Below are 26,195 nucleotides of genomic sequence, written 5' to 3'. Positions count from 1 at the left end.
CTAGGATTTGCTATCTTATGTTTTAGATCACTATGGAATATTACAAAGTTTTCTTGATTCAGTCATGTGAAAGGGAGTGCCTGTTCCTGTGTGGTTACTGCAACCTATTACTGAATGCTAATTATATCAGGAATTGTGTTAATGGCTTTATATGCATTATTTCATTTAATCCGTATAATTGCTCCATGAGGCAAATACTATTATCATCTTCATTTTATAGATAATGAAACTGAGGCTTATAAAGGTTAACTCCCCTGAGGTCCTATGGCTGGTAAGTGGTGAGCTAGATCTCAAGCCCAGGTGTATCAGACACTAAAACCTATGTTCTCCACCATGCTGTCCTTCATTTCACTGCTCAGCTCATTTCAGTTAAAAAATGATTGAGGGCTTCCCTGGTGGCGCTAGTGGTTGAGAGTCTGCCTGCCGATGCAGGGGACACGGGTTCGTGCCCCGGTCTGGGAAGATCCCACATGCCGCGGAGCGGCTAGGCCCGTGAGCCATGGCTGCTAAGCCTGCGCGTCCAGAGCCTGTGCTCCGCAACGGGGGAGGCCACAACATTGAGAGGCCCACGTACTGCAAAAAAAAAAAAAAAAATGATTGAGTACCTTCCAGATGTCAGGTGTTGTGCTCAAGGTTAGGATTACAAGGATGAAACAGATGCAGTTTAAGCCTTGACTCCCAGTCAATCGCTTGACTTCTCATGCTTGTTAAAGAGGAAAAATATGAGATTTGAGCTCAGAAAGACCCACCAGTGAAAGTCCAGGGGCACTTTTATTCAGTCATTTGTTCATCCACCCACCAAAAATTATATAATATGGAGGATGAGACAAATAAGGAAAAATAATAATATTACAATGTAATGAGTTCAGGGCTTCCCTGGTGGCGCAGTGGTTGAGAGTCCGCCTGCCGATGCAGGGGACACGGGTTTGTGCCCCGGTCCGGGAGGATCCCACATGCCGCGGAGCTGCTGGGCCCGTGAGCCATGGCCGCTGAGCCTGCGCGTCCGGAGCCTGTGCTCCGCAACAGGAGAGGCCGCAACAGAGAGGCCCGCGTACCGCAAAAAACAAAAAGCAAAAAACAATGTAATGAGTTCATAATGTAGATATGTAGGAGATGCCATGGAAATAAGATGGAGTGATTTTCTCTTAGCTGGTGAAGGAAGCCTTTTTTCAATTCTCTCATCTGTAAAATAAAGATGAAAATAACTTTAGTCCTACTGGTCTCACAAGTTCTATATGAGACAGGAATGAAAGGATATTGTGTAAATACTTTGGAAATTATAAACTGTTATGCAAATCTTTGTTATTATTGTGGTTATTGAATTGTTTGCTTACTGATAATTTTATTTGCTTCAGGACTCATAGAGCATGAGGGTCGTGATGTTGTCATTGCTTTGAAGACTAAGCAGGCAATCCGGAACGTGATTGCTAAAGCTCTGAAAAGCCTCACCTTCCTTTGGTCAAGAGGCATTATTGATAAACATGAGGGCATTGAGATGAATAAGGTAAGAAAGCAATTTTCCATATTGCTGGATTCCATAAGCCGAACACTCAAGCCTGCAGTGCTACTCTAGCAGAGTGTAATTAGTGAGGGAGATTGGGAAAAGGGTGAGTCATGACAGTTGTAAACTTTGTAATTGCCTAAGTCTTTGTTAATGCCAATGGCAACTAGTGCCAGCACTACCTGGTTCACTCCATGTCAAAACCACTTGGTTGCAAGTAACAGAACCAATCTGAGCTAGGTTTAGCAAAGAAATGGAGTTGGAGGATTTATTATAAGGACACAGAGCACTTTACAGATCCCATGGTAACCAGACCACATGGCCAGGCCTCAGGAAGGGACTTGAACAATGACCTAGAAAGCTTTCAGATTTTCCATTTCTTATTAGGGTTGCCCCTCTGTGGAATCTTCTTTTGGCTCCCTCTACAAAGTCATTAGATTTTTCTGCCTGTCTGTCCATTGGTGGAATATGTAGTGCCCGGGCCCACCAGCTGTGGCAAGGGAGGTGGTAATTTCCTAATGTTAACATAGACAGGAGGGGACCATCGTGTGTATGTGTGTGTGTGTGTGTGTGTGTGTGTGTTGGTGAAGATCAGGGAGGGAACAGTTCTGAGAGGAACAGGGAAGACACCCTAAGTGGTTAGCTGATAAATGGACTTTTGAAAAGTTATAAATTTGCAAAAAAAATTAGGAACATAAGACAGAGGAAAAATGTTTAATGTTTAATCCTACCACTCTATCACTTCTACCATCTAGACTGCAAATTGTGAAAATAGGAAAGTTTTTTTCTATTCTGTACAAGGGTCTATCAGCTTCCTAGCATAAAGAAGAAAAATGGAAGTTCTGGTCCCACATTCTGCCTGTGTATTCCCAAGGATAAGCTGCTCCTTGGTGTCACATGTTTGTCCTTGTCACTGGTCCCTTTCAGCCACAGGCCACATGGACTGTGCTTCTGGATATTTCCTGCACATAGTCCCTCTCCATGGCCCCAGAAGGGAAGTGGGCGTGGGACAGGCCAGCTTTCCCTGTTATAGCTCTACGTCATTAGTCTCTATAAGGTCATGGCACAGGACTAAATGGGTAATATGATTTCTCCTTAGTGTCTGTCAAAGGGGCGAAAAAGACTGCTTTACAGTATTCTTCAGGTTACACCTCTGTGCACATTGTGTTTTGTATTTTTGTATATTGTTCCCTTCTTTGGATACTGTATAAGATTCAATTGAATGCTTGATACCCATTAGTTAAAATAAATAAAGAATAGCCCTTATGAAGAGAGAGTCTTATTTTTTCCTATAGGTTTATTTAGAAAGGTAATGGGTAAATCAATCATTCAACAGTTATTTATTGAATGCCTACTAACTGCCTAATTGTCAGCTAAAGAGATATAATTATCAATCCCAGGTCATAAAGAGCTAGGTAAATCTAGCCAGTTTAGCTGAGTAAATATTTGTTGAACACCTACTACATGTCATGGGGTCTTGAAAAGTCCATGGACTCTTCCTCTTTTTTTCATTTAGTCACTTATTCAGCCAATCAACAAAGGTTACATGTAACAGATAAGTAAAAATAATAATACTACAATGTAATGAGTTCCATAAGGGAGATTTGTTAGAGATACCATGGGAATAAGGCAGATAAGTGATTATCTCTTACCTGGTGGGGGGAGTCAGAGAAGGTTTCTAAGAGGCTACAAAGTTAGAAATATATCCTCCAAAATTAGAAGAACTTAGAGAAGGAAATTATTCACATGAAAGAAAATTTGAGAGAAAGTGGCATTAAATCATATGGTAATCAACTGTGAATTTTAGATAATTTGAGTTTAAGATAGGGTAGACTACAACTGTTAATTGGATTATAAAAATGATAAATTCAATATGAGTTAATATACCAGTGGAAATAGTAATAAAGATAGTAATAAGGGGGAGAATAGGGCCAAAAGAAATGGTTAGAGGACAATTTAAATAGGATGAGAGAAGCTCTGAGTCAAAATCATGGTTAGATTTGCATAACAGTATTTTATTTAGATTTCCTTCATTTTTACCTAATGTCCCTTTTCTGTTACAGGATCTGATCACCATTATTTTGATTGTTTCTTTTAGGTGCTTCTTGCAAAAATAAAATCACTGAATAACTTTCCAATGGCAATTCCGCCCCCTACTCCTGACAAATATCTTCATAATATCATTTGGCTAGAAAATAAAGATGTTCTCATTGAGTTCTTCAAGGTAAAGATTCTATCTTCTATTCTAGCTCAGGTTCAATAATTGTTTTTCATTTTTTCCACTCCCTAATGCAAGATTAACAAAAAAACGTATCCAAAGCAAGAATCCTTTAATGGCCAGTGAAGGGTAAGTCAAAACGGAGACCTAGCAAAACCCAGAAGAGTAGATTTCATTTTGAGCCTAAAGGGCAAAGATATTTTTTATAATTGCTTATCTGCTTAGGATGAGTTATCTATGTTACCTGATTATTACCACTTCCATCTTAGCCTCTGTGCCAGAGACTGTTCTAGGTTTGGGGATATGGCAGTGAGCAAAATAAATAAGTCCTTGCTTTCATGGACGTTGTATTATATGGATAGAAATTGGCAATAAACACACCCATGAGTAAATGTATAGACTGTCAGATGGTGACAAATGCTATATGGAGAAAAGGTGAAAAAAGGGAATATAGTTAGGCAGCTATTTTATATGGGTGGTTAGGGAAGACTGCTCTAATAAGTTTCCTTTGGAAATAGATCTGAAATAAGTGTGGGAGCATGCCATATAGATACCCAGGAGAAGGCAAGTGCAATGCCCTGAGGTGTGTTGTGTTCAAGGAACATCACAAAGGCCCCTGTGGCCGGACCAATGATGGAGGGAGGAGATGAAGCCTGAGCAGTTGTGGAGAGCCTGAGTTTGCAGAACTTTGTAGGTCATTGTAAGGACTTTGGTTTCTACTCTGAATTAGATGGAAACAGATTGAAAGGTTTTGAAGAGAGAAGAGACATGATCTAACTTATACTTGGAAACGATCATCTGTTGATGTGTTGAGAACAGGCTGTAAGGGGTCAAGAGCAAGCCAGGGAATCCAGTTAGGAGGTGATTACAATAATGTAGGCAAGAGATTACAGTGGCTTGGATGAGTGAAAGTGGTGAGAAATGGTCAGACTCTTGATAGGTTTTGAAGAGAGAGCATATAGATGTTGATGGAGTGAGTGTTAGAGAGAAGGAATGACTTCTAGGATTTTAGTCTGAAATTAGAAAATAGTCTGAAAATAGAGTAACCATTTACTTGGATGGAGAAGAGAAGATTTATATGGGGAGGGACAAGAATTTGCTTCTGAAGAGGTTAAATTTGAGCAAGCTATTAGACATCCAAGTGGAACTGCTAAGTAGGCAGTTAGATACATGACCGGAAGGCAGGTGGGAGGCCAAACTGGAGAAAGACATTTCAGAGTTGTCAGCATAGAGCTGATATTTAAGGTGTTGAAACTTGATAATTTAAGGAATTATTGCAGACATCCAAGGATCGAGTCTTGAGCTATCCAACATTTAGAGGTGGGGAGATGAGGAAGAATTAGCAAAAAGAATTGAGGATAGAAAAAGTGATCAGATTGATGGTTACCAGAGGTGGGGAGAGGAAGCTGGGTGAATTGAAGAAGTCGGTCAAAGGGTACAAACTTCCAAGTTATAAGATAAATACTGGGTATACAACATGATGACTATAGTTATATAGTCATATATTTATAGTATGTTTGAAAGCTGCTAAGAGAGTAGATTCTAAAAGTGCTTATCACAAGGAAAAAAATTTTTTTATAACTATATGAGGTGACGTATGTTAACTAAACTTATTGTGGTAATCATTTTGCAATATGTGTACGTCAAGTCATTGTGCTGTACACCTTAAACTTATATAGTGCTGTACGTCAATTATATCTCAATAAAACTGGGAAAAAAAGAATTGAGTTATCTATCACATAGGAGGAAAATAAAGAATGGTGTCCCAGAGCCAAGTGAAGAAAATATTTCAAGAAGGAGGAAGTGATCACCTATATCAAATGAGGCTGAGAGATCAAATAAGATGAAGACTGAAAATTGACTATTAGATTTAATAATGTAGAGGTCAGTTTTTTTAAAAAGAGGATCCATAAATCTGAATTTTTAGGTGAAAATTCAAAAATTTTAAAACTTGGTAACAAGTTCAGAATTTTAAAAATACAGTGCAAGACAAACAAAATATATCTGTGGATTGGGTGTGACTCACGGACCACCAGTTTGTGGCTTTACTTTTAAATGGCTATTATATGAATTATAGGGATAATAACTTTTTTGTCAACTTGTTAAAACCTGTTAGATTTTTGGAATCAGGAAAACTCTGTGACGAAGAACAGTACTTGCTTTACTACAAATTTGGTTGTACTGTACCTTGTTGTCTAGTCATGGAGATATATGTCATCTGTTTATTCATAATGAGGGGACATTTTGCTTGTTTTCTAGAAAGACAGCAATCATAGTGGAGCTTCTATTGAGCTTTGAATATCTGATTTCATTTAGGCCATACTAATGTTTTCTTCATGCCAGAAATATTTGAATTTTTCTTTTGAAATTGATTTCATATTTAGTTAAATTAAGACTTCTTTGGTTGAAAGTAACAAAACCCTACTTGAACTAGTTTAAGCAAAAGGGGAGCTTACTGAAAATATATCGTGGTGGTATACAGAAGCTAAGAAACAGTTGACAAACTAACCTTGAGCAGGGTGGGAATCAGGCCAGCTCTGAGATGTCAGTGGTAGGAATTTGTGGACCCTTCCTGTAGTACTTGGCTATGATGACTCAGTTCTCAACTCCCAGGCTCTTTGTCCCTCAGTTCAAATTCTTAAGGGATAAATCCAACTGGCTTAGCTTGAACCAGATCTCCAGCTTTGAGAAGTACAGGTTTGGCTGTGAGGGGGAGGAAACCTGACGGGCAGGGGTCACTGGGGGTAGTTTGGAAAACAGACCTCAAATAAACAAGGGTGGGAGGTGAGGGATGGGCCTGGACTGGAAAGAAGGTATCTAAAGGGTGTTTATTACAATCTGCATCCTGTTCAGTTTTTTAAAATATCCAACTTGAAAATAAAATTTGAATTTGGGGTTCTTTATAGGTAATACTTTCACAAGTATAATTAATGGACCATCCTGCAGTGAATGGGGGAGGGATGGGAAAAACAATGAGAGAGAACTCCAGAAATTAATGGTTTCCATACACCCGAGGTGACTCTATATCCAGGGCACAACCTTCTTCTCCTCCTTAACCTGCCATGCCAATGCAAAGCTGCTGGACTCTCTCCACCCACTTACAGATATGGCTCACTCTTTAAGTGGCCCTTTTCCTTAATATGTTGGTTCTTGATAGCCATTTAAATCAGATTTCACTAGGATAAAGAAAAATGTGATGAATTGGGAGCACATGGGCATTATTCTCATTAGGAACAGCCCAGGGATTACGTGGATAACTAAAATTCCTGTAATAAATAAAACAAACACCCCTCATTGTAGACATTGATTTCAGTCTTGGTCTCCATCACAGCAACAATAGTTAATTTTCACTACTCCTCCCTTCTTTCACCCTCCAACTGGTGTGGTTAATTAAAATGGTAATAGTGTATGAAGATAAGCCTGAAGACAAGAGTTGAAAAAAAAAGGTCTGAAAGAGCTAGAGGGAGGATTTCAGAATGGCACCTGGGAGATTGGTTCAAGATGGCAGAGTAGAAGGATGTGCACTCCCTCCCTCCTGCAAGAGCATCGGAATCACAACTAACTGCTGAACAATCATTGACAAGAAGACACTGGAACTCACCAAAAAAGATGCCCCACATCAAAGACAAAGGAGAAGCTGCAACGAGATGGTAGGAGGGGCGCAATCACAATAAAATCAAATCCCATAACTGCTGGGTGGGTGACTCACAAACTGGAGAACAATTATAACACAGAAGTCCACCCACTGGAGTGAAGGTTCTGAGCCCCACGTCAGGCTTCCCAACCTGAGGGTCCAGCAACGGGAGGAGGAATTCCCAGAGAATCAGACTTTGAAGGCTAGTGGGATTGGATTGCAGGACTTTGACGGGACTGGGGGAAACAGAGACTCCACTCTTGAAGGGCACACACAAAGTAGTGTGCACATCAGGACCCAGGGGGAAGGAGCAGTGACCCCATAAGAGACTAAACAAGACCTACCTGCTAGTGTTGGAGGGTCTCCTGCAGAGGCGGGGGGTGGCTGTGGCACACCGCTGGGACAAGGACACTGACAGCAGAAGTTCTGGGATGTACTCCTTGGCGTGAGCCTTCCCAGAGTCTGACATTAGCCCCAACAAAGAGCCTGTAGGCTTCAGTGTTGGGTTGCCTCAGGACAAACAACCAACAGGGAGGGAACTCAGCCCCACCCATCATCAGACAAGCAGATTAAAGTTTTACAGAGCTCTGCCCACCAAAACAACACCCAGCTCTACCCACCACCAGTCCCTCCCATCAGGAAGCTTGCACAAGCCTCTTAGGTAGTCTCATCCACCAACGGGCAGACAGCAGAAGCAAGAAGAACTACAATCCTGCAGCCTGTGGAATAAAAACCACATTCACAGTAAGATAGACAAAATGAAAAGGCAGAGGACTATGTACCAGATGAAGGAACAAGATAAAACCCCAGAAAAACAACTAAATGAAATGGAGATAGGCGACCTTCCAGAAAAAGAATTCAGAATAATGATAGTGAAGATGATCCAGGACCTCGGAAAAAGAATGGAGGCAAAGATCAAGAAGATGCAAGAAATGTTTAACAAAGACCTAGAAGAATTAGAGAACAAACACCTATAAGAATTAAAGAACAAACAAACAGAGATTAATGATACAATAACTGAAATGAAAAATACACTAGAAGGAATCAACAGCAGAATAACTGAGGCAGAAGGACGGATAACTGACCTGGAAGACAGAATGGTGGAATTGATTGCCACAGAACAGAATAAAGAAAAAAGAATGAAAAGAAATGAAGACAGCCTAAGAGACCTCTGGCACAACATTAAACGCACCAACATTTGCATTATAGGGGTCCCAGAAGTAGTAGAGAGAAAGGACCTGAGAAAATATTTGAAGAGATTATGGTCGAAAACTTCCCGAACATGGGAAAGGAAATAGGCACCCAAGTACAGGAAGTGCAGAGAGTCCCAGGCAGGATAAACCCAAGGAGAAACATGCTGAGACACATAGTAATCAAACTGACAAAAATTAAAGACAAAGCAAAATTATTAAAAGTCACAAAGGAAGAATGACAAATAACATACAAGGGAACTCCCATAAGGTTAACAGCTGATTTCTCAGCAGAAACTCTACAAGCGAGAAGGGAGTGGCACAATATATTTAAAGTGATGAAAGGGAAGACCCTACAACCAAGATTACTCTACCCAGCAAGGATCTCATTCAGATTCGATGGAGAAATCAAAAGCTTTGCAGGCAAGCAAAAGCTAAGAGAATTCAGCACCACCAAACCAATTCTACAACAAATGCTAAAGGAACTTCTTAGTGGGAAACACAAGAGAAGAAAAGGACCTACAAAAACAAACCCAAAACAATGAAGAAAATGGTAATAGGAACATACATATTGATAATTACCTTAAGTGTGAATGGATTAAATGCTCCAACCAAAAGACACAGGCTTGCTGAATGGATACAAAAACAAGATCCATATATATGCCATCTACATGAAACCCACTTCAGACCTAGGGGCACATAGAGACTGAAAGTGAAGGGATGGAAAAAGATATTCCATGCAAATGGAAATCAAAAGAAAGCTGGAGTAGCAATAGTCATATCAGATAAAATAGACTTTAAAATAAAGACTATTACAAGAGAAAAAGAAGGACACTACATAATGATCAAGGAATCAATCCATGAAGAAGTTATAACAATTGTAAATATTTATGCAACCAACATAGCATCTCAATACATAAGGCAAATGCTAACAGCCATAAAAGGGGAAATCAACAGTAACACAATAATAGTAGGGGACTTTCACACCCCACTTTCACCAATGGACAGATAATCCAAAATGAAAATAAATAAGGAAACACAAGCTTTAAATGAGACATTAAACAAGATAGACTTAATTGATATTTATAGGACATTCCATTGGAAAACAACAGAATACACTTTCTTCTCAAATGCTCATGGAACATTCTCCAGGATAGACCATATCTTGGGTCACAAATCAAGCCTTGGTAAATTTAAGAAAATTGAAATTGTATCAAGTGTCTTTTCCGACAATGCTATGGGACTAGATGTCAGTTACAGGAAAAAAACTGTAAAAAATACAAACACATGGAGGCTAAATAATATGCTACTAAATAAAGAAGAGATCACTGAGGAAATCAAAGAAGAAATTAAAAAATGCCTAGAAACATATGACAATGAAAACACGATGACCCAAAACCTATGGGAGGCAGCAAAAGCAGTTCTAAGAGAGAAGTTTATAGAAATACAATCCTACCTCAAGAAACAAGAAACATCTCAAATAAACAACCCAACCTTACACGTAAAGCAATTAAAGAAAGAAGAAAAAAAAACCCCAAAGTTAGCAGAAGGAAAGAAATCATAAAGATCAAATCAGATATAAATGAAAAAGAAATGACGGAAACAGTAGAAAAGATAAACAAAACTAAAAGCTGGTTCTTTGAGAAGATAAACAAAATTGATAAACCATTAGACAGACTCATCAAGAAAAAAGGGAGAAGACTCAAATCAACAGAATTAGAAATGAAAAAGGAGAAGTAACAACTGCCCTGCAGAAATACAAAGGGCCATGAGAGATTGCTACAAGCAACAATATGCCAATAAAATGGACAACCGGAAAGAAATAGACAAATTCTTAGAAAAGGACAACGTTCCAAGACTGAGCCAGGAAGAAATAGGAAATATAAACAGACCAGTCACACTGAAATTGAAACTGTGATTAAAAATCTTCCAACAAACAAAAGCCCAGGACCAGATGGCTTCGCAGGCAAATTCTATCAAACATTTAGAGAAGAGCTAACACCTATCCTTCTAAAACTATTCCAAAGTATAGCAGAGGGATGAACACTCGCAAACTCGTTCTATGAGGCCACCATCACCCTGATACCAAAACCAGACAGAGATGTCACAAAAAAAGAAAAGTACAGACCAATGTCACTGATAAACATAGATCCAAAAATCCTCAACAAAATACTAGCAAACAGAATCCAACAGCACATTAAAAGGATCATACACCATGATCGAGTGGGTTTTATCCCAGGGATGCAAGGATTCTTTAATATATGCAAATCAATCAATGTGATACACCATATTAACAAATTGAATAAAAACCATATGATAATCTCAATAGATGCAGAAAAAGCTGTCAACAAAATTCAGCACCCATTTATGATAAAAACTCTACAGAAAGTAGGCATAGAGGGAACCTACCTGAACATAATAAAGGCATATGACAAACCCACAGCCAACATCACTCTCAATGGTGAAAAACAGAAGCCATTTCCTCTAAGATCAGGAGCAAGACAAGGTTGCCCACTCTCACGACTATTATTCAACATAGTTTGGAAGTTTTAGCTATGGCAATCAGAGAAGAAAAAGAAATAAAAGGAATCCAAATAAGAAAGGAAGAAGTAAAACTGTCACTGTTTGCAGATGACATGATACTACACATAGAGAATCCTAAAGATGCTACCAGAAAACTACTAGAGCTAATCAATGAATTTGGTAGAGTAGCAGGTACAAAATTAATGCGCTGAAATCTCTTGCATTCCTAAACACTAACGATGAAAAATATGAAAGAGAAATTAAGGAAACACTCCCATTTACCATTGCAACAAAAAGAATAAAATACCTAGGAATAACCTACCTAAGGAGACAAAAGACCTATATGCAGAAAACTATAAGATACTGATGAAGGAAATTAAAGACGATGCAAACAGATGGATATAGTATATTCTTGGATTCTAAGAATCAACATTGTGAAAATGACTGTACTACCCAAAGCAATCTACAGATTCAGTGCAATCCCTATCAAACTACCAATGGCATTTTTCACAGAACTAGAGCAAAAAATTGCACAATTTGTATGGAAATGCAAAGGACCCAGAATAGCCAAAGCAATCTTGAGAAAGAAAAACGGACCTGGAGCAATCAGGCTCCCTGACTTCAGACTATACTACAAAGCTACAGTAATCAAGACAGTATGGTACTGGCACAAAAACAGAAATATAGATCAATGGAACAGGATAGAAGCCCAGAGATAAACCCACGCATATATGGTCACCATATCTTTGATAAAGGAGGCAAGAGTATACAATGGAGAAAAGAAATCCTGTTCAGTAAGGTGTGCTGGGAAAACTGGACAGCTACATGTAAAAGAATGAAATTAGAACACTTCCTAACACCATACACAAAAATAAACTCAAAATGGATTAAAGACCTAAAGGAAAGGCCAGACACTATAAAACTCTTAGAGGAAACATAGGCAGAACACTTTATGACATAAATTACAGTAAGATTCTTTTTGACCCACCTCCTAGAGAAATGGAAATAAAAACAAAAATAAACAAATGGAGCCTAATGAAACTTCAAAGCTTTTGCACAGCAAACAAACCATAAACAAGATGAAAAGACAACCCTCAGAATGGGAGAAAATATTTGCAAAGAAGCAACTGACAAAGGATTAATCTCTGAAATACACAAGCAGCTCATGCAGCTCAATATCAAAAAAACAAACAACATCCAAAAATGGTCAGAAGACCTAAATAGACATTTCTCCAAAGAAGATAAATAGATTGCCAACAAACAGATGAAAAGATGCTCGACATCGCTAATCATTAGAGAAATGCAAATCAGAACTACAGTGAGGTATCACCTCCCACCGGTCAGATTGGCCATCATCAAAAAATCTACAAACAGTAAATTCTGAAGAGGGTGTGGAGAAAAGGAAGCCCTCTTGCACTGTTGGTGGGAATGTAAATTGATACAGCCACTGTGGAAAACAGTATGGAGGTTCCTTAAAAAACTAAAAATAGAACTACCATATGACCCAGCAATCCCACTGCTGGGCATATACCCTGAGAAAACCATAATTATAAAGGGTCATGCCACCTAGAGGGGTGGGATAGGGAAGGTGGGAAGAAGACGCACGAGCGAGGAGATATGGGGATATATGTATATGTATAGGTGATTCACTTTGTTATAACAGCAGAAACTAACACACCATTGTAAAGCAATTTTAGTCCAATAAATATGTTAATAAACAAATTTTAAAAAATGGGTTATGTACCACAGTGTTCATTGCAGCACTATTTACATTAGCCAGGACATGGAAGGAACCTAAGTGTCCATCAACAGATGAATGGATAAAGAAGATATGGCACATACATACAATGGAATATTACTCAGCCATAAAAAGAAATGAAATTGAGTTATTTGTAGTGAGGTGGATGCACCCAGAGTCGGTCATACAGAGTGAAGTAAGTCAGAAAGAGAAAAACAAATACCATATGCTAACACATATATATGGAATCTAAAAAAAAAAAATGGTTCTCATGAACCTAGGGGCAAGACAGGAATAAAGACACAGACGTAAATAATGGACCTGAGGACGGGGAGGGGATAGGGTAAGCTGGGACGAAGTGAGAGAGTGGCATGGACATATATACACTACCAAATGTAAAATAGATAGCTAGTGGGAAGCAGCCGCATAGCACAGGAAGATCAGCTCAGTGCTTTGTGACCACCTAGAGGGGTGGGATAAGGCGGGTGGGAGGGAGATGCAAGAGGGAGGGGATATGGGGATATATGTATGCATATTACTGATTCCCTTTTTTATACAGCAGAAACTAACACAACACTGTAAAGCAATTATACTCCAATAAAGATTTGTAAAAAAAAAAGATAACTAATAAAAACTTGCTGTATTTAAAAAAAAAAAAAGAATAGCACCTGCCCAAAAAAACAAAAAAGAAAAAACAAGGTCTGAATAATACATAAGGGGGATAATTGGCTTTAGGTGAGCTTTTAAAAAAAATATTGTGAAGTCATGCATGTTTATTTCTACACTGTAAAATAAATCAGAAGTGAAAAGTGGAAACCTTTCACTCCCCACCCCACACTTCGAGATAACTACTATGCATGACTTAAAAGTATGTTTCCCACACATCTTTGTAAAATGCAAATCTGTCACCGTAATTCTCCTATTACAAACCTTTTAGTGGCTACCCCCTGGTTTTGGGAAAAGCCCAGACTTTTTACCGGGTCTGTGAGCCCCTTGGAGACCTGGCTTCGGCTCACCTCTCCAGTCCTGCCTCCACCTGGGCTGCAATATGACTTTCCTGGGCCCGAGGCACTTCTGCCTTTTCCTCCGTAAAAAAGCACCAAAAAATTATACTTTATGATCGTGTTAGTATAAAGATGAATATATTAGTATTAGATGTTTTAGTATTAAGACATTTTACTCTACCTAAAAGTTCTTTTATTTTCTTCTGATTTTAAAAGAAACTAAAACATTGTTGTAAATCCCGAAAAGTATTGTGAACCCTGGACACTGTGCCTACTGATGCCTAATGGATAACTCAGCCCTGGTCTCTACCCCTCCGTGCCTGCCTGAGGTGTATTGAATCTTCTGTGGTTACCCCCAGTGCAGTTATTCTGTTTGCTTCTGGGTCTTTGCATAAACTGAATCCTCTGCCAAAGAATATAGTTTGTTTTTATGCTTTAAAATCTTATTTCTATTTAGAGAAGTAGACTGTAAAGATTTGTGTTAATTCCCTTTTTCTTTCCTTATCTTTTCTTCTTTTTTTTTTCTTTCAGGAAAGAGCCAAACTTGCCTATTTTGACTATGGAGATGTCATTTGTAAAGAAGGTGAAATGCCACAAGGAATCTACTTAATTATTTCAGGAATGGCAATCGTAAGGGACTATTTATTATTTACTGAAAATGTATTTTGAAATATGTAATTATCACATAAGGAGAAATTTAGGAACTAAGATATTTTGAAATTTTTAACATAATTTGTTTTCCAGATGAAACCATTTCTGTTCAGAATGAACACTACAGCTGAGAGATAATTATAATACCCACCATCCGAAAGGTGCTTCCCATCTTACAAAATGCTTTCATAATTATTACTTATTCCTCACAACAGTCCTGAGAGGAACAGTCTTTTCGATGTTCAGATAAGGAACCCAATACTTGGAGTGGTTGGGTTACTCACCTAAAGGAAATGAGTGTCAAGAATGAGGAAATAGACCACAACATCAGATTCTCCCAGAGGTCAGATAGGATGAAAATCATACAATTTTTAACCAGTAGGAGGCTTTTGGTGTCAGTAGAATGATAGGGACAAGAATCCTTTAGAAACTGAATACTAGTAGCTGAATCCATGGGTGAGCCCCAGCTATGACCAACATAATTCCTAGATCCTAGATGACAGTTACAAGTGACAAACTGTTATTATAGTGCAAATAATATATTTGGCTTTCTATTTTTGGAATGGGTGTTTCAGACCTTAAAAATACCAAAATTAATCATGGAAGTAAACTATTATAATAAATACTAACTAACACATGTATAGAGTTTATTAAGTGTCAGGCACTTTCCATTCATCCATTCACTCATTCATTCAACAAATATTTACTTCATTACTATCATGCAGCAGGCACTGCTCATTCTAGGCATAGAATCGGCAACAACAGAAGTCGCTGTCTTCTTAGAGTTTAATTTCTAGTAGAGGCATAGAAGGAGATGGGACAATGGACAAAATACATAAGTTAAATATATAGTATGTTAGCAGTGATGGAGAGATGAAGATGGCTAATTGTGACATTTAAAATGATGGTCGAGAATGGCAATATGTTATGACATTGAATCCTTACATCAGCCTCATGTAAGGTGGAAAACTGATGGACAGAGAAATCAATTCATTTGTCCCCCCCACCACCAATCTTTGACAGCTATTTCCTCTTCTACTTTTGAGGGCTCATGTGATTACATTGGGCCCAACAGGATAATCCAGAATCATCTCTTTAAGTTTAGCTGATTAGCAGTAACCTGAATTCTATCTGCAGAATCCCTTCACAGCAGTTCATAGATTAATGTTTGATTGAATAGCAGAGACAGGAATCTTGGAAGGATTTCTTTAGAATTCTGCTTACCACGGATGTTATCCCCTTTCCTTGGTTTGCAAAAAAGCAGAGACATTCTTGATTACTCAGAAGGCCTTTGAACTGCATTCAGAATTAAATAAAAAAATATCAAGTCCTTTGGAAGCATGAATGCCGCTAAAAGTTTGAATGATAATCACTAGGAGAGGATACAGTTTTCATAGCAACTCCTTCAGTGACCTTTTTTCCGTTTCCTGTGTCTTGAACAATAGCTTTCCTCTTTGATATTTACAGCTAAACTTTCTGGAAAGTTGTGTAATCCTTCTGGTTGATTCCTGCATCCTCCTCCTGAAATCTGATACCTTTCTTTACCCCCACCCACACCTACCAGTTCTTTTCCTGAAGTAACCCAACCATCCTGTGTTCATCCTAAAACCTTTTCCTGTTAATGTCTCATGGTAATTATTCTTAAGCATCTTAAGGGAAGCAAGGCTTCTACTGAAATCACGGCTTGGTTTGAAGGCATATTAATTCATGATATCCGATTTATGCATCCATGCAACCAGAAGTTTTTTCCACCTGAGACACTAGCCTGTTATGCTAAGAATATCTAATAGAGTGGGTGCTTGCATTAGTGGCAGACTGCAATGACTACTTTGGTGGAATTTTTATACGAGGAAGGTAAATAGGGGTCATCTGTAAAGCTAAAGATTAGAAACAGTCTTGCCTTGGAGAGTTGAAATGTGAAAGAAACCATGATTCTTGTGAAGCCTAATTCCTCCTTTACACCTGAAAGTATTCATAAAGAATCTTTTCCTTCCATTGTAATAATTGCAAGAAAAACTGGGAGCTCCTGGGGTTTGGTCAAGGGCTTTTAATTTTATATTTCCCTTGGCACAATTTTTTCCCCTCTGCAGTTGCAGAGTTCACCTCCTACCTTTGGAATAGACAGGAGCCTAAGCGCTGATAGAGAGTCCATGACCAGGTTTACAGAGTACTGTACTAGTGGAGACATAATTGGAGAGTTGAGCTGTCTGCTTAAGCGTGAAATTGAATATACTGCCATCTGTGAAACTATTTTACAGGTAAGAAACTGGTTCCGTCTATATTGTGGGTCGTTAGTTAATTCTTCCTCAAGTCAATAAGGAGTGCCAGCATCTTTGCTTCCTCTGGGTTCTGATATCTTATTTAGTCACCCAACCAGCTACTGTGAAGCAGGTGTAGACTAGCTGAGAGAGGCCAATTTAGTGTCCCACATCTGCTATGGGATCTGGAGGGTGATATTTTAACCAAGGAGACTATGCCAGTTTTTTTATTAAAAGAGAAAATATCTAACTTTTGATGTTATGAAGATAAGGAAAATATATATGTAAAGTGCCTGGCACGTTTAGGTGCTCAATAAATGGCCACCGTAATGAGAATGGTGTTTTTAAAGTATACTTGTGTTTCAACCCTCTTTCTTCCATTTTTCACTTGCTAAGTAAGCAGTTTATTTAACAAATAAATGGCCTGATATTGCACTAGCTGTGGGCGATTCAAACTGAAATTAGTGAAAGTTCCCACTTACAAAGAATTTTCAAGCTTTTGGGACGGTTAGATGCAACAGAGCAGTGTCCAGAGACTTAGGAGTATGACAAACAGAAAGGAATGTCGCCTTATCAGTTTATACCATTTCATTTTTGGAAGAGGAGAGAAGGCATGAATGTATTCACAAGGCTGAACTGAATTCACTGAATTTCAGGTAATTGAACTTCAGTGAATTCTGAAAGAGTTGTCTTCCTTATTTGGATTGGCACTTTGCTGGAAACAAATACTATGAATGAGCCAACGTGACCTACTGTGACAATAAAAATAGATAAGTTTATGTGACTTAGTTCCTTAATCATGGGCTCATGATTAGCCTACCTATTGATTGGTATAAAATTTCCTGGCCTGTTTTTATTTTATTATTATTATTTTTTTGGTACACAGGCCTCTCACTGTTGTGGCCTCTCCTGTTGCGGAGCACAGGCTCCGGACGTGCAGGCTCAGCGGCCATGGCTCACGGGCCCAGCTGCTCCGGGCATGTGGGATCTTCCCAGACCGGGGCACGAACCCGTGTCCCCTGCATCAGTAGGCGGACTCTCAACCACTGTGCCACCAGGAAGCCCCTGGCCTGTTTTTAAGTCTATAGCTTTAATTGGGCTGTACATTTTATCATCTTATGCTTAAACGGCAGAGTATCTTAATTACTATACTAGAGTTAGTTGATAGTTTTTTCTAGGAGGTTAGGTGAAGATGAAATCTACAGGCATTTTTTTTTTTCTGATGGTCTTGTAATTTAGTTTCAAATCAAGCATACTGTTTGATACCTTGTCATTTCAGGCTTGCTTTATCTCCCTGGAGGATCTATATGAAGGCTTTGATGCCTTCTGGCCATCCCTGGAATACAAAATATGGCTGAAGCTTGCTCTCAGTATTGCCTATCAGTATTTTGAATCAAGTCTCGTTGATGAGGTAAGTTGCATGATTAAAATATGAATGACATTTTATTTACTGTATTTTTTACAAAATGTATTTCATATTTTGGAGACAAAGAAAGGAAGGTGTGTCTGATCTTTCAAAGTAATATTTCAGAGTCCTGATCACTCATGTATCCTGACTTCCTATAGGTCATCAGTCCCCTTGTGACAGCTGATTTTCCCAGGCTACCTGCAGTCATCCCTTAAAAATAATAAAGTCAGCAAATCTTAAATAGGTAGATCCCCAAGAATCAAGCATAGCATTAAATAGAATGAGTTAATGAACATTCAGTCTGGTGTTTATTATAGTCTACTCTATCTACCTATGTTAATATAAATCTCCTGCCTTTTCAAATTTTTACTGAGTTTACTAAGCCTTATCTATGAACTTTCTCTCCAAAAAGTAGTGGTTCAAGTCTGTTCTTGGACTGGCACAATTTACAACCCCATATTTACATCCCATTTGGTAATTTTTGAGCCCCTATCATGAGTCAGCAACTGGAGAAGTGACAGACCTGAAGTTCAACAATATTCATTGAATTGTGAGATATATATATGTATCTGAATATAAATATTGGGTTAAAAAATTAGCATGTCTCAGGAGAATGAGAAGAGAAGCTACAGACTGGGAGAAAATATTTGCAAAAGACACATCAGATAAAGAACTATTATCCAGAATATACAAAGAGCTTTTAAAACTCAACAGTAGGAAAAAAAAACAGCCTGATTAAAAAATGGGCCAAAGACCATAACAGACACCTTATCAAAGAAGATATACGAATGGCAAATAAACATAGGAAAAGATGCTCCACATCCTATGTCATCAGGGAAATGCAAATTAAAACAACAATGTGATACAACTACAAACCTGTTAATTGGACAATATTTGGAACACTGACAACACCACATGCTGGCAAGGGTATGGAGCAACAGGAACTCTCATTCATTGCTGGTGAGAATGCGAAATGGTACATAGCCACTTTGGAAGATACTTTGGCAGTTTCTTACAAAACTAACATACTCTTGCCATATGACCCAGCAATCACTCTCTTTGATATTTACCCAAAGGAGTTCAAAACTTATGTCCACACAAAAACCTACACATGGATTTTTTTAAAAAATTGAAGTATATTTGATTTACAGTGTTCTGTTAGTTTCAGGTGTACAGCAAAGTGATTCATATATATATATATATATATATGTGTATATATATATGTGTATATATATATATATATATATATATATATATATATATATATATACACTTTTTCCTTATATATTATTATAAATACTGAGTATAGTTCCCTGTGCTATACAGAAGATCCTTGTTGGCTGTCTATTTTATATATAGTAGTGTGTATTATATATATATTAGTGTGTATATGTTTATTCCTCCCCTCTCTTTATCCTTTGGTAACCATAAGTTTGTTTTCTGTGTCTGTGGGTCTATTTCTGTTTTGTATATAAGTTTATTTGTATCATCTTTTTTTTAGGTTCCACATCTAAGTGATGTCATATGATATTTGTCTTTCTCTGTCTGGCTTACTTCACTTAGTATGATAATCTCTAGGTCAATCCATGTTGCTGCAAATGGCATTATTTCATTCTTTTTTATGGCTGAATAATATTCCATTGAGTATATGTACCACATCTTCTTTATCCATTCATCTGTCAATGGACATTTAGGTTGCTTCCATGTCTTGGCTATTGTAAATAGTGCTGCAGTGAACATTGGGGTGCATATATCTTTTCAAATTATGGTATTCTCTGGATATATGCCCAAGAATGGGATTGCAGGATCACATGGTAGCTCATTTTTAGTTTTTTAAGGAACCTCCATACTGTTCTCCACAGTGGCTGCACCAATTTACATTCCCACCAACAGCATAGGAGGGTTCCCTTTTCTCCACACCCTCTCCAGCATTTATTATTTGTAGACTTTTTGATGATGGCCATTCTGACCAGTGTGAGGTGATACCTCATTGTAGTTTTGATTTGCACTTCTCTAATAATTAGTGATGTTGAGCATCTTTTCATGTGTCTTTTGGCCATCTGCATGTTTTCTTTGCAGAAATGTCTGTTTAGATCTTCTGCCCATTTTTTGATTTGTTTGTTTGTTTTTTTGATATTGAGCTGTATGAGCTGTTTGTATATTTTGGAGATGAATTCCTTGTCGGTTGCATCATTTGCAAATATTTTCTCCCGTTCTGTAGGTTTTCTGTTTGTTTTGTTTATGAAAAACCTACACACAAATGTTTATAATACCTTATTCATAATTGCCAAAACTTGGAAGCAATCAACCAAGGTGTTTTTCAGTAGATGAATGGATAAACTGTGGTACTTCCAGACAATGGAATATTATTCAGTGCTAAAAAGAAATGAGTTATTAAGCCATGAAAAAGACATGGAAGAAATTTAAATGCATATTACTAAGTGAAAGAAGCCATCTGAAAAAGCTACATACTCTATGGTTCCAACAATAGGACTTTCTGGAAAAGTCAAAACTATGAAGACAATAAAAAGATCAATGGTTGCTAGGAGTTGGGGTGAGGAGGCATGAACAGGTAGAGCACAGAGGATTTTTAAGGCAGTGAAAATACTCTACGATACATGTATGATGGATACCTGTCTTTATACTTTTGTCCAAACCCATAGAATGTACAACATCAACAGTGAAACCTAATGTAAACTATGGACTTTGGGTGATTATGTGTATCAGTGTAGATTCAGTGGTTGTAATAAATGTACCACTCTGGTGGAGAATGTTGATAATAGGGGAGGCTATGCATGTATAAGGGCAGGGGGATATGAGAAATCTCTGTACCTTCCTCTCAGTTTTGCTGTGAATCTAAAACTACTCTTAAAAATTCTCTTAAAAAATTAGCACATCATGCTAAGGCAGTCAATCTTTTACTATGTGGCAGTAATAATTTTCAGAAAAATTTTAACAGAAGGGTAAGGAGATTTAGATTCTTTTCCTTTTGCTTTGCCTCTTCATGAGCAGTAGGACAAGTTTAGAGTCTACTATGAAACTCCAGAGGAGAGAATTGGGACCCAAAAGTTGAAACTCTATGGAGTGAGACTTAACTCAATAATAAGTTGAATGTCCTTTCATTTTTTAAAAATTCACAAGCAACACATATTCATTATATAAATTTTAAAAGCACAGTTACAAAACGTAAGAAGATAATAATAATTTTCTACCCCAATTTACTCCCCAGAAAATCTCTGTTTAACAATTTGGCTTATTTCCTTCTAGTCTTTTTCTATTAAAGAACTAACCAATTAAGACTTTTTAGAACCCCCAAGGACTAATAAGATTATGCTGAACCCCCTCCTCTAGACCACATAACTCAAAATTTATATGCATTTAAAAACCAAAATAGCTTTTTTTTTTTTTTGCGGTACGCGGGCCTCTCACTGCTGCGGCCTCTCCCGTTGCGGAGCACAGGCTCCAGACGCGCAGGCTCAGCGGCCATGGCTCACGGGCCCAGCCACTCCGTGGGATCCTCCCAGACCGGGGCACGAACCTGCGTCCCCTGCATCGGCAGGCGGACTCCCAACCACTGTGCCACCAAGGAAGCCCCCCAAAATAGCTTTTTAAGAGATTTTTCTGGTTGTAAAATTCTAGATAAGTTTGCTAATTTTCTTATGTTTTTGGTGCCCCAACTATGCCGGTGCCCTCAGCAATTAAGTGTTTGATTTGCATGTCAGGGACCAAGATCTGAGGGCTGAATCATGTAGCTGTGTACTTCCTGTGGCTGGAAATGTTCAGAATGAGTTAATGGCTGCTGTCAGGGCACCGTCCAGGAGATTACTACTGTTGGACTGACCTCTAAGCTCCTATATGAGTTTGCTGGGACTTCTGTCACAAGGTACTGCAAACTGGGTGACTTAAACGACAGAAATTTATTGTCTCACAGTTCTCAAGCCTAGAAATCTGAAATCAAGGTCCTGGCAGTACTGGTTTCTACTGAGGGCTGTGGGGGAGAATCTAGTCCAGGCCTCCCTCCTTGGCCTGTAGATGGCTGTCTTCATCTTCACATGGAGTTCCCCTTGTATGTATGTCTGTGTCCAAATTTCCCCTTTTCATAAGGACACCAGTCATATTGGATTAGGTGTCCGCCCTGTTCCAGTTTGACCTAATCTTTTCTTAAACAATTACATCTGCAATGACCCTATTTCCAAATAAGGAAACTTTCTGAGGTACTGGGGTTTAAGACTTCAGTATATGAATTTTGGAGGGACACAGTTCAATCCATAACAACTCTCTTCTAGCTCTAAAATCTATGATTCTGAGCCTTGGCGTATGCTTAAGTTTTGTTTTGTTTTGTTTGTTCCCTTGTCAAGTGGGACGTTTGCTTACTGCAAGGTAAAACCTGTGCATATTTAGGACTCTGGTTCTTGTGCGAATAGAAATCCAAGAGGCATAGCTGACTGCCCTGCTGTGGCTGATTATAAATAAATCAGGGCTGGGCAACCACATTCAGGGCCACTAAACAGTAGCAATATAAAAGCTCTGAATTCAGAATCTTGTCAATATAAAAGTTCTGAATTCAGAATCTTGTCAGAAGTCATTCTGAACTCCAAATAAATTCTGTCTGTTGGCCCCAGGGTCTGTTTGCCCTTTGGCACCCTCAGAGAACTCAGGTAAATCAGTGAATTTGCTTTCTTCTTCTTTTTTTATACTTTTGATCTTTCCTTTATTTTAGTCATTATTTTTTAAATTGAAATATAGTTGACGTACAATGTTATCTTAGTTTCAGGTATACAACATAATGATTTGACATTTGCATACATAATGAAATGATCACCATGATAAGTCTAGTAACCACCCGCTCCAAAGTTATTACAATGTTATTGACCATATTCCTTATGCTGTATATTACATTCCCGTGACTTATTTATGGTGTAACTGGAGGTTACTACCTCTTAATCCTCTTCACCTATTTTATCCAGCCTCCCACTTCCCCTTCCCTCTGGCAACCACCATTTTGCTCTCTGTATCTGTAAGTCTCTTTCTGTTTTGTTTTGTTTGTTCATTTGTTTTGTTTTTTAGATTGCACATGTAAGTGAGATCATATGGTATTTGTCTTTCTCTATCTGACTTATTTCACTTAGCATAATACTCTCTAGGTTCATCCATGTTGTCGCAAATGGCAAGATTTCATTCTTTTTTATGACCGAGTAGTATTTCATTCCATATATATATATACTGACTTAGAGGTCAGTCCAACAGTCCAACAGTATATATATATATATACCACATCTTCTTTATCCATTCATCTATCAATGACATTTAGGTTGCTTCCATATCTTGGCTACTGTAAATCATGTTGCAGTGAGCAAAGGGGTGCATATATCTTTTCAAATTAGTGTTTTTATTTTCTTTGGGTAAATACCCAGAAGTGGGATTGCTGGATCATATGGTAGTTTTATTAATTTTTTGAGGAACCTCCTACTATTTCCCATAGTGGCTGCACTAGTTTACAATCCCAGCAACAGTGCACGAAGGTTCCCTTTTCTCCACATCGTTGCCAACACTTATGTGTTGTCTTTTTGATGATGGACATTCTGATGAATGTGAGCTGGTTTCCATTTCCTTGATGATTAATGATGTCGAGCATCTTTTCATGTGGAATATGCTTTCTTCTTGATACCATGTGTCATTTTGTATGATTTATAGGACAAAATCGCATTTTATTTTAGGACTTAAAGTTTCAGAAGTGCGTGGCCCTCAATCATGCATATGTGGAGACTTTATCAAGCTATAATGAAATGACTATTGACAATGTGAACATGAAATTCATTATTCTTGTATATGGCAGTGTTATTGATACTAAGACAGAGGTACCATATCTTGCACCTTGCATTTTACCTAAAACCTGTGAACAGGTAAGGAGGATCATTTCTAAAGAGTCATTTGCTTTTCATGGTGCCCCATAAGTGACTTTAAAACTCAACCAGCCACCTTAAAGAGAAATTTAACCTAGAAAGGCCCTACAGTTCTCCCCTGCCCTTAACAAAACAGTCAAAATGTACCCAGGGCTTCTGTGTACTGTTGTACAAGTTGTGCCCTGCACAAGAGTGTCACTGAGGGACAAGGAGGGCAGGAATCTGCCTGCTCTCTGCTTGCCAAGCTGTTTGCCCTGGCATAGGCTGTGCGTCCACAGAGGAAGGATGGGGTACATTTTTCTTAGTTCACGCCAAGGCAATGACACTGCTTGCTAGCATGGCTCTGGAAGTTATTTGCACTGGCTAGTAAGAAGGGAGATGCACTGGGGCCATGTCACTTTGCTGACACATTAGGGGCTAGGGGCACAACTTGATAGAGGGCCCTGGCCCTCATCATTCCACGCCTCTGTAAGGAAGGGGGAAGTGTGAACACCTAGGACAAAACAGGGGATGGGAAGAGTAGAAGCCAGGTCCCTACTGGGCCAAGCCATCTGCCATCGGACCACAGGAGTGATGTGAGGACAGAGCCCAAGAATGAGGAGGACCAAGAGGCCACAAGAAGAGCTGACATCTCTTTAATCTGGTAACAAGTTTGGGAGAAACCCTTTCTGCTTGTTCAGGCTGGGAACATTCACTAATTTAATGAAATTTTATGTCCTGGAAAAGTTGGTAAACCTCCTAAAAAGTGCATTTACCAGTTTCCTAACTAACGTTCTTATTTTGTCAACCTCTCAACAATTCAGAGGGTGAAGGTAATTTAAATGGTTTTTTTTAAACAGAAAATGAAAATTTAGCTTTGAAACAAGGTGGGGTGGACAGTGGGAGCAATCCCACAGTTTAGTTTGTTAAGACACCAGAGTTTGGAGTCAGGCATACTTGGATTTAAAACCTGACACCTGTGCCCACTAGGTGTGTGAGCGGAGGAAAGGTGCCTTCTGACCCTCAGTTTCCTCTTAGTAAGATGAGGATAATAGCAGCAGTCATCTCATAAGGTTCTTGTGGGGATTAAATGAGATAATACGTGATAATATCTAGAAATGATAGTTATAATTGTTACTTATGTATGCTCCTTGCATTCTGGGAGGGCAGATTCTGTGGCACATGGGGCAGAAGCTTGAGGAAGAGAGCTCTTTTTCCTATCTGGGAAGGCTGGGGCCTGAGCCCTTGAATGTCAATGTCAGAATAAAAGTAACTCAGTGGATGCTGGGGATTCCATTTTCCAAATTCGTTCCAAGTAAGGTGTAGAAATTTCCTTTCTGATGTTTATAAATATCCAAAAGATAACCTCCTGGTCCAAGACTTTTTGAAACAAGGTTAAAGAGGATTTGAAATGAAAAAGATAGAGCTTAGGTTGGAGGCCAGGTTCTAGGTTTTGGCTTATTTCTTATATTCTTTGGAAAGGTTAGAAAGCAGCCATCTTAGACATCAAAGAATGCTCCTTTGACTCATTTTGACTTTTCTCCTTTAGGTGCAGGGAACTTCAGATTTAAGCAAGCTGCTGGTTATCCAAGCACCTGCGCCTGCCAAAAATAATAATAATGCCAAGGTCATGGGTAAGGGGTAGCCCTTTAGTGGTAAGAAAACCACTGAGAAGGAATTTTATTACATGCAAGATTCATTTTATTCTAAGAAAATGGTTTGAGGGCGTTGTGTGGGTTTATCATCCATCTCCATTCTTGGGCCCTCCCTGGCTGCCACATTGCTTCTGGGAGGTCACATATCAGAGACTTCCAGACACTGAAATCCAGGTGGCTCTTAACTCTCTCTCGTGTCTTTCCCTTCACAACCTTGTGGGAGAACAGCAGCTTCTACCTTGTACTCTGATCCTATAGGCTGGAGCCCCGTAGTGCTGTTGGGGGCAGAGCAGGAATGGGGAGGGGATCGACTCACACAGCAGGCCCAGGTGTGGGAGCCGGTTTTCTCTCAACGACCAAAGGGAATATAGAATCTGACCCATGTTCATTGAAAGCCACGGTCATAGCCACAATTCAGGTGACTTGCTTTGAGGTGCACTTTGATAGTCACTAAATAATTATTGTCAGTAAATGCATATTAGTACCCAATTGCTTATATCATGGTGCTAAGCATACTATAAAGAAGACTAGAT

At 38.7% G+C, this 26,195-nt stretch overlaps 1 protein-coding gene across 1 annotated transcript in view; it reads left to right on the top strand.

The window, feature by feature from the left end:
* The window catches only part of SLC9C2 (solute carrier family 9 member C2 (putative)), a 98,816-nt gene that overhangs the window by 66,257 nt on the left and 6,364 nt on the right, over nucleotides 1-26,195 (top strand). Inside the window, exons 19-25 of the mRNA XM_081254608.1 lie at nucleotides 1,356-1,504; nucleotides 3,600-3,725; nucleotides 14,340-14,438; nucleotides 16,550-16,717; nucleotides 17,997-18,128; nucleotides 23,843-24,028; nucleotides 25,557-25,641. Of these exons, the coding sequence (XP_081110734.1) occupies nucleotides 1,356-1,504; nucleotides 3,600-3,725; nucleotides 14,340-14,438; nucleotides 16,550-16,717; nucleotides 17,997-18,128; nucleotides 23,843-24,028; nucleotides 25,557-25,641 (945 nt within the window). The remainder of the gene's footprint in view (nucleotides 1-1,355; nucleotides 1,505-3,599; nucleotides 3,726-14,339; nucleotides 14,439-16,549; nucleotides 16,718-17,996; nucleotides 18,129-23,842; nucleotides 24,029-25,556; nucleotides 25,642-26,195) is intronic.

This window comes from Mesoplodon bidens (genome assembly GCF_964165515.1).
Source record: "Mesoplodon bidens genome assembly, chromosome: 2".
NCBI classification, from domain to species: Eukaryota; Metazoa; Chordata; class Mammalia; order Artiodactyla; family Ziphiidae; genus Mesoplodon; species Mesoplodon bidens.
This window is presented reverse-complemented; position numbering and strand designations above follow the sequence as displayed.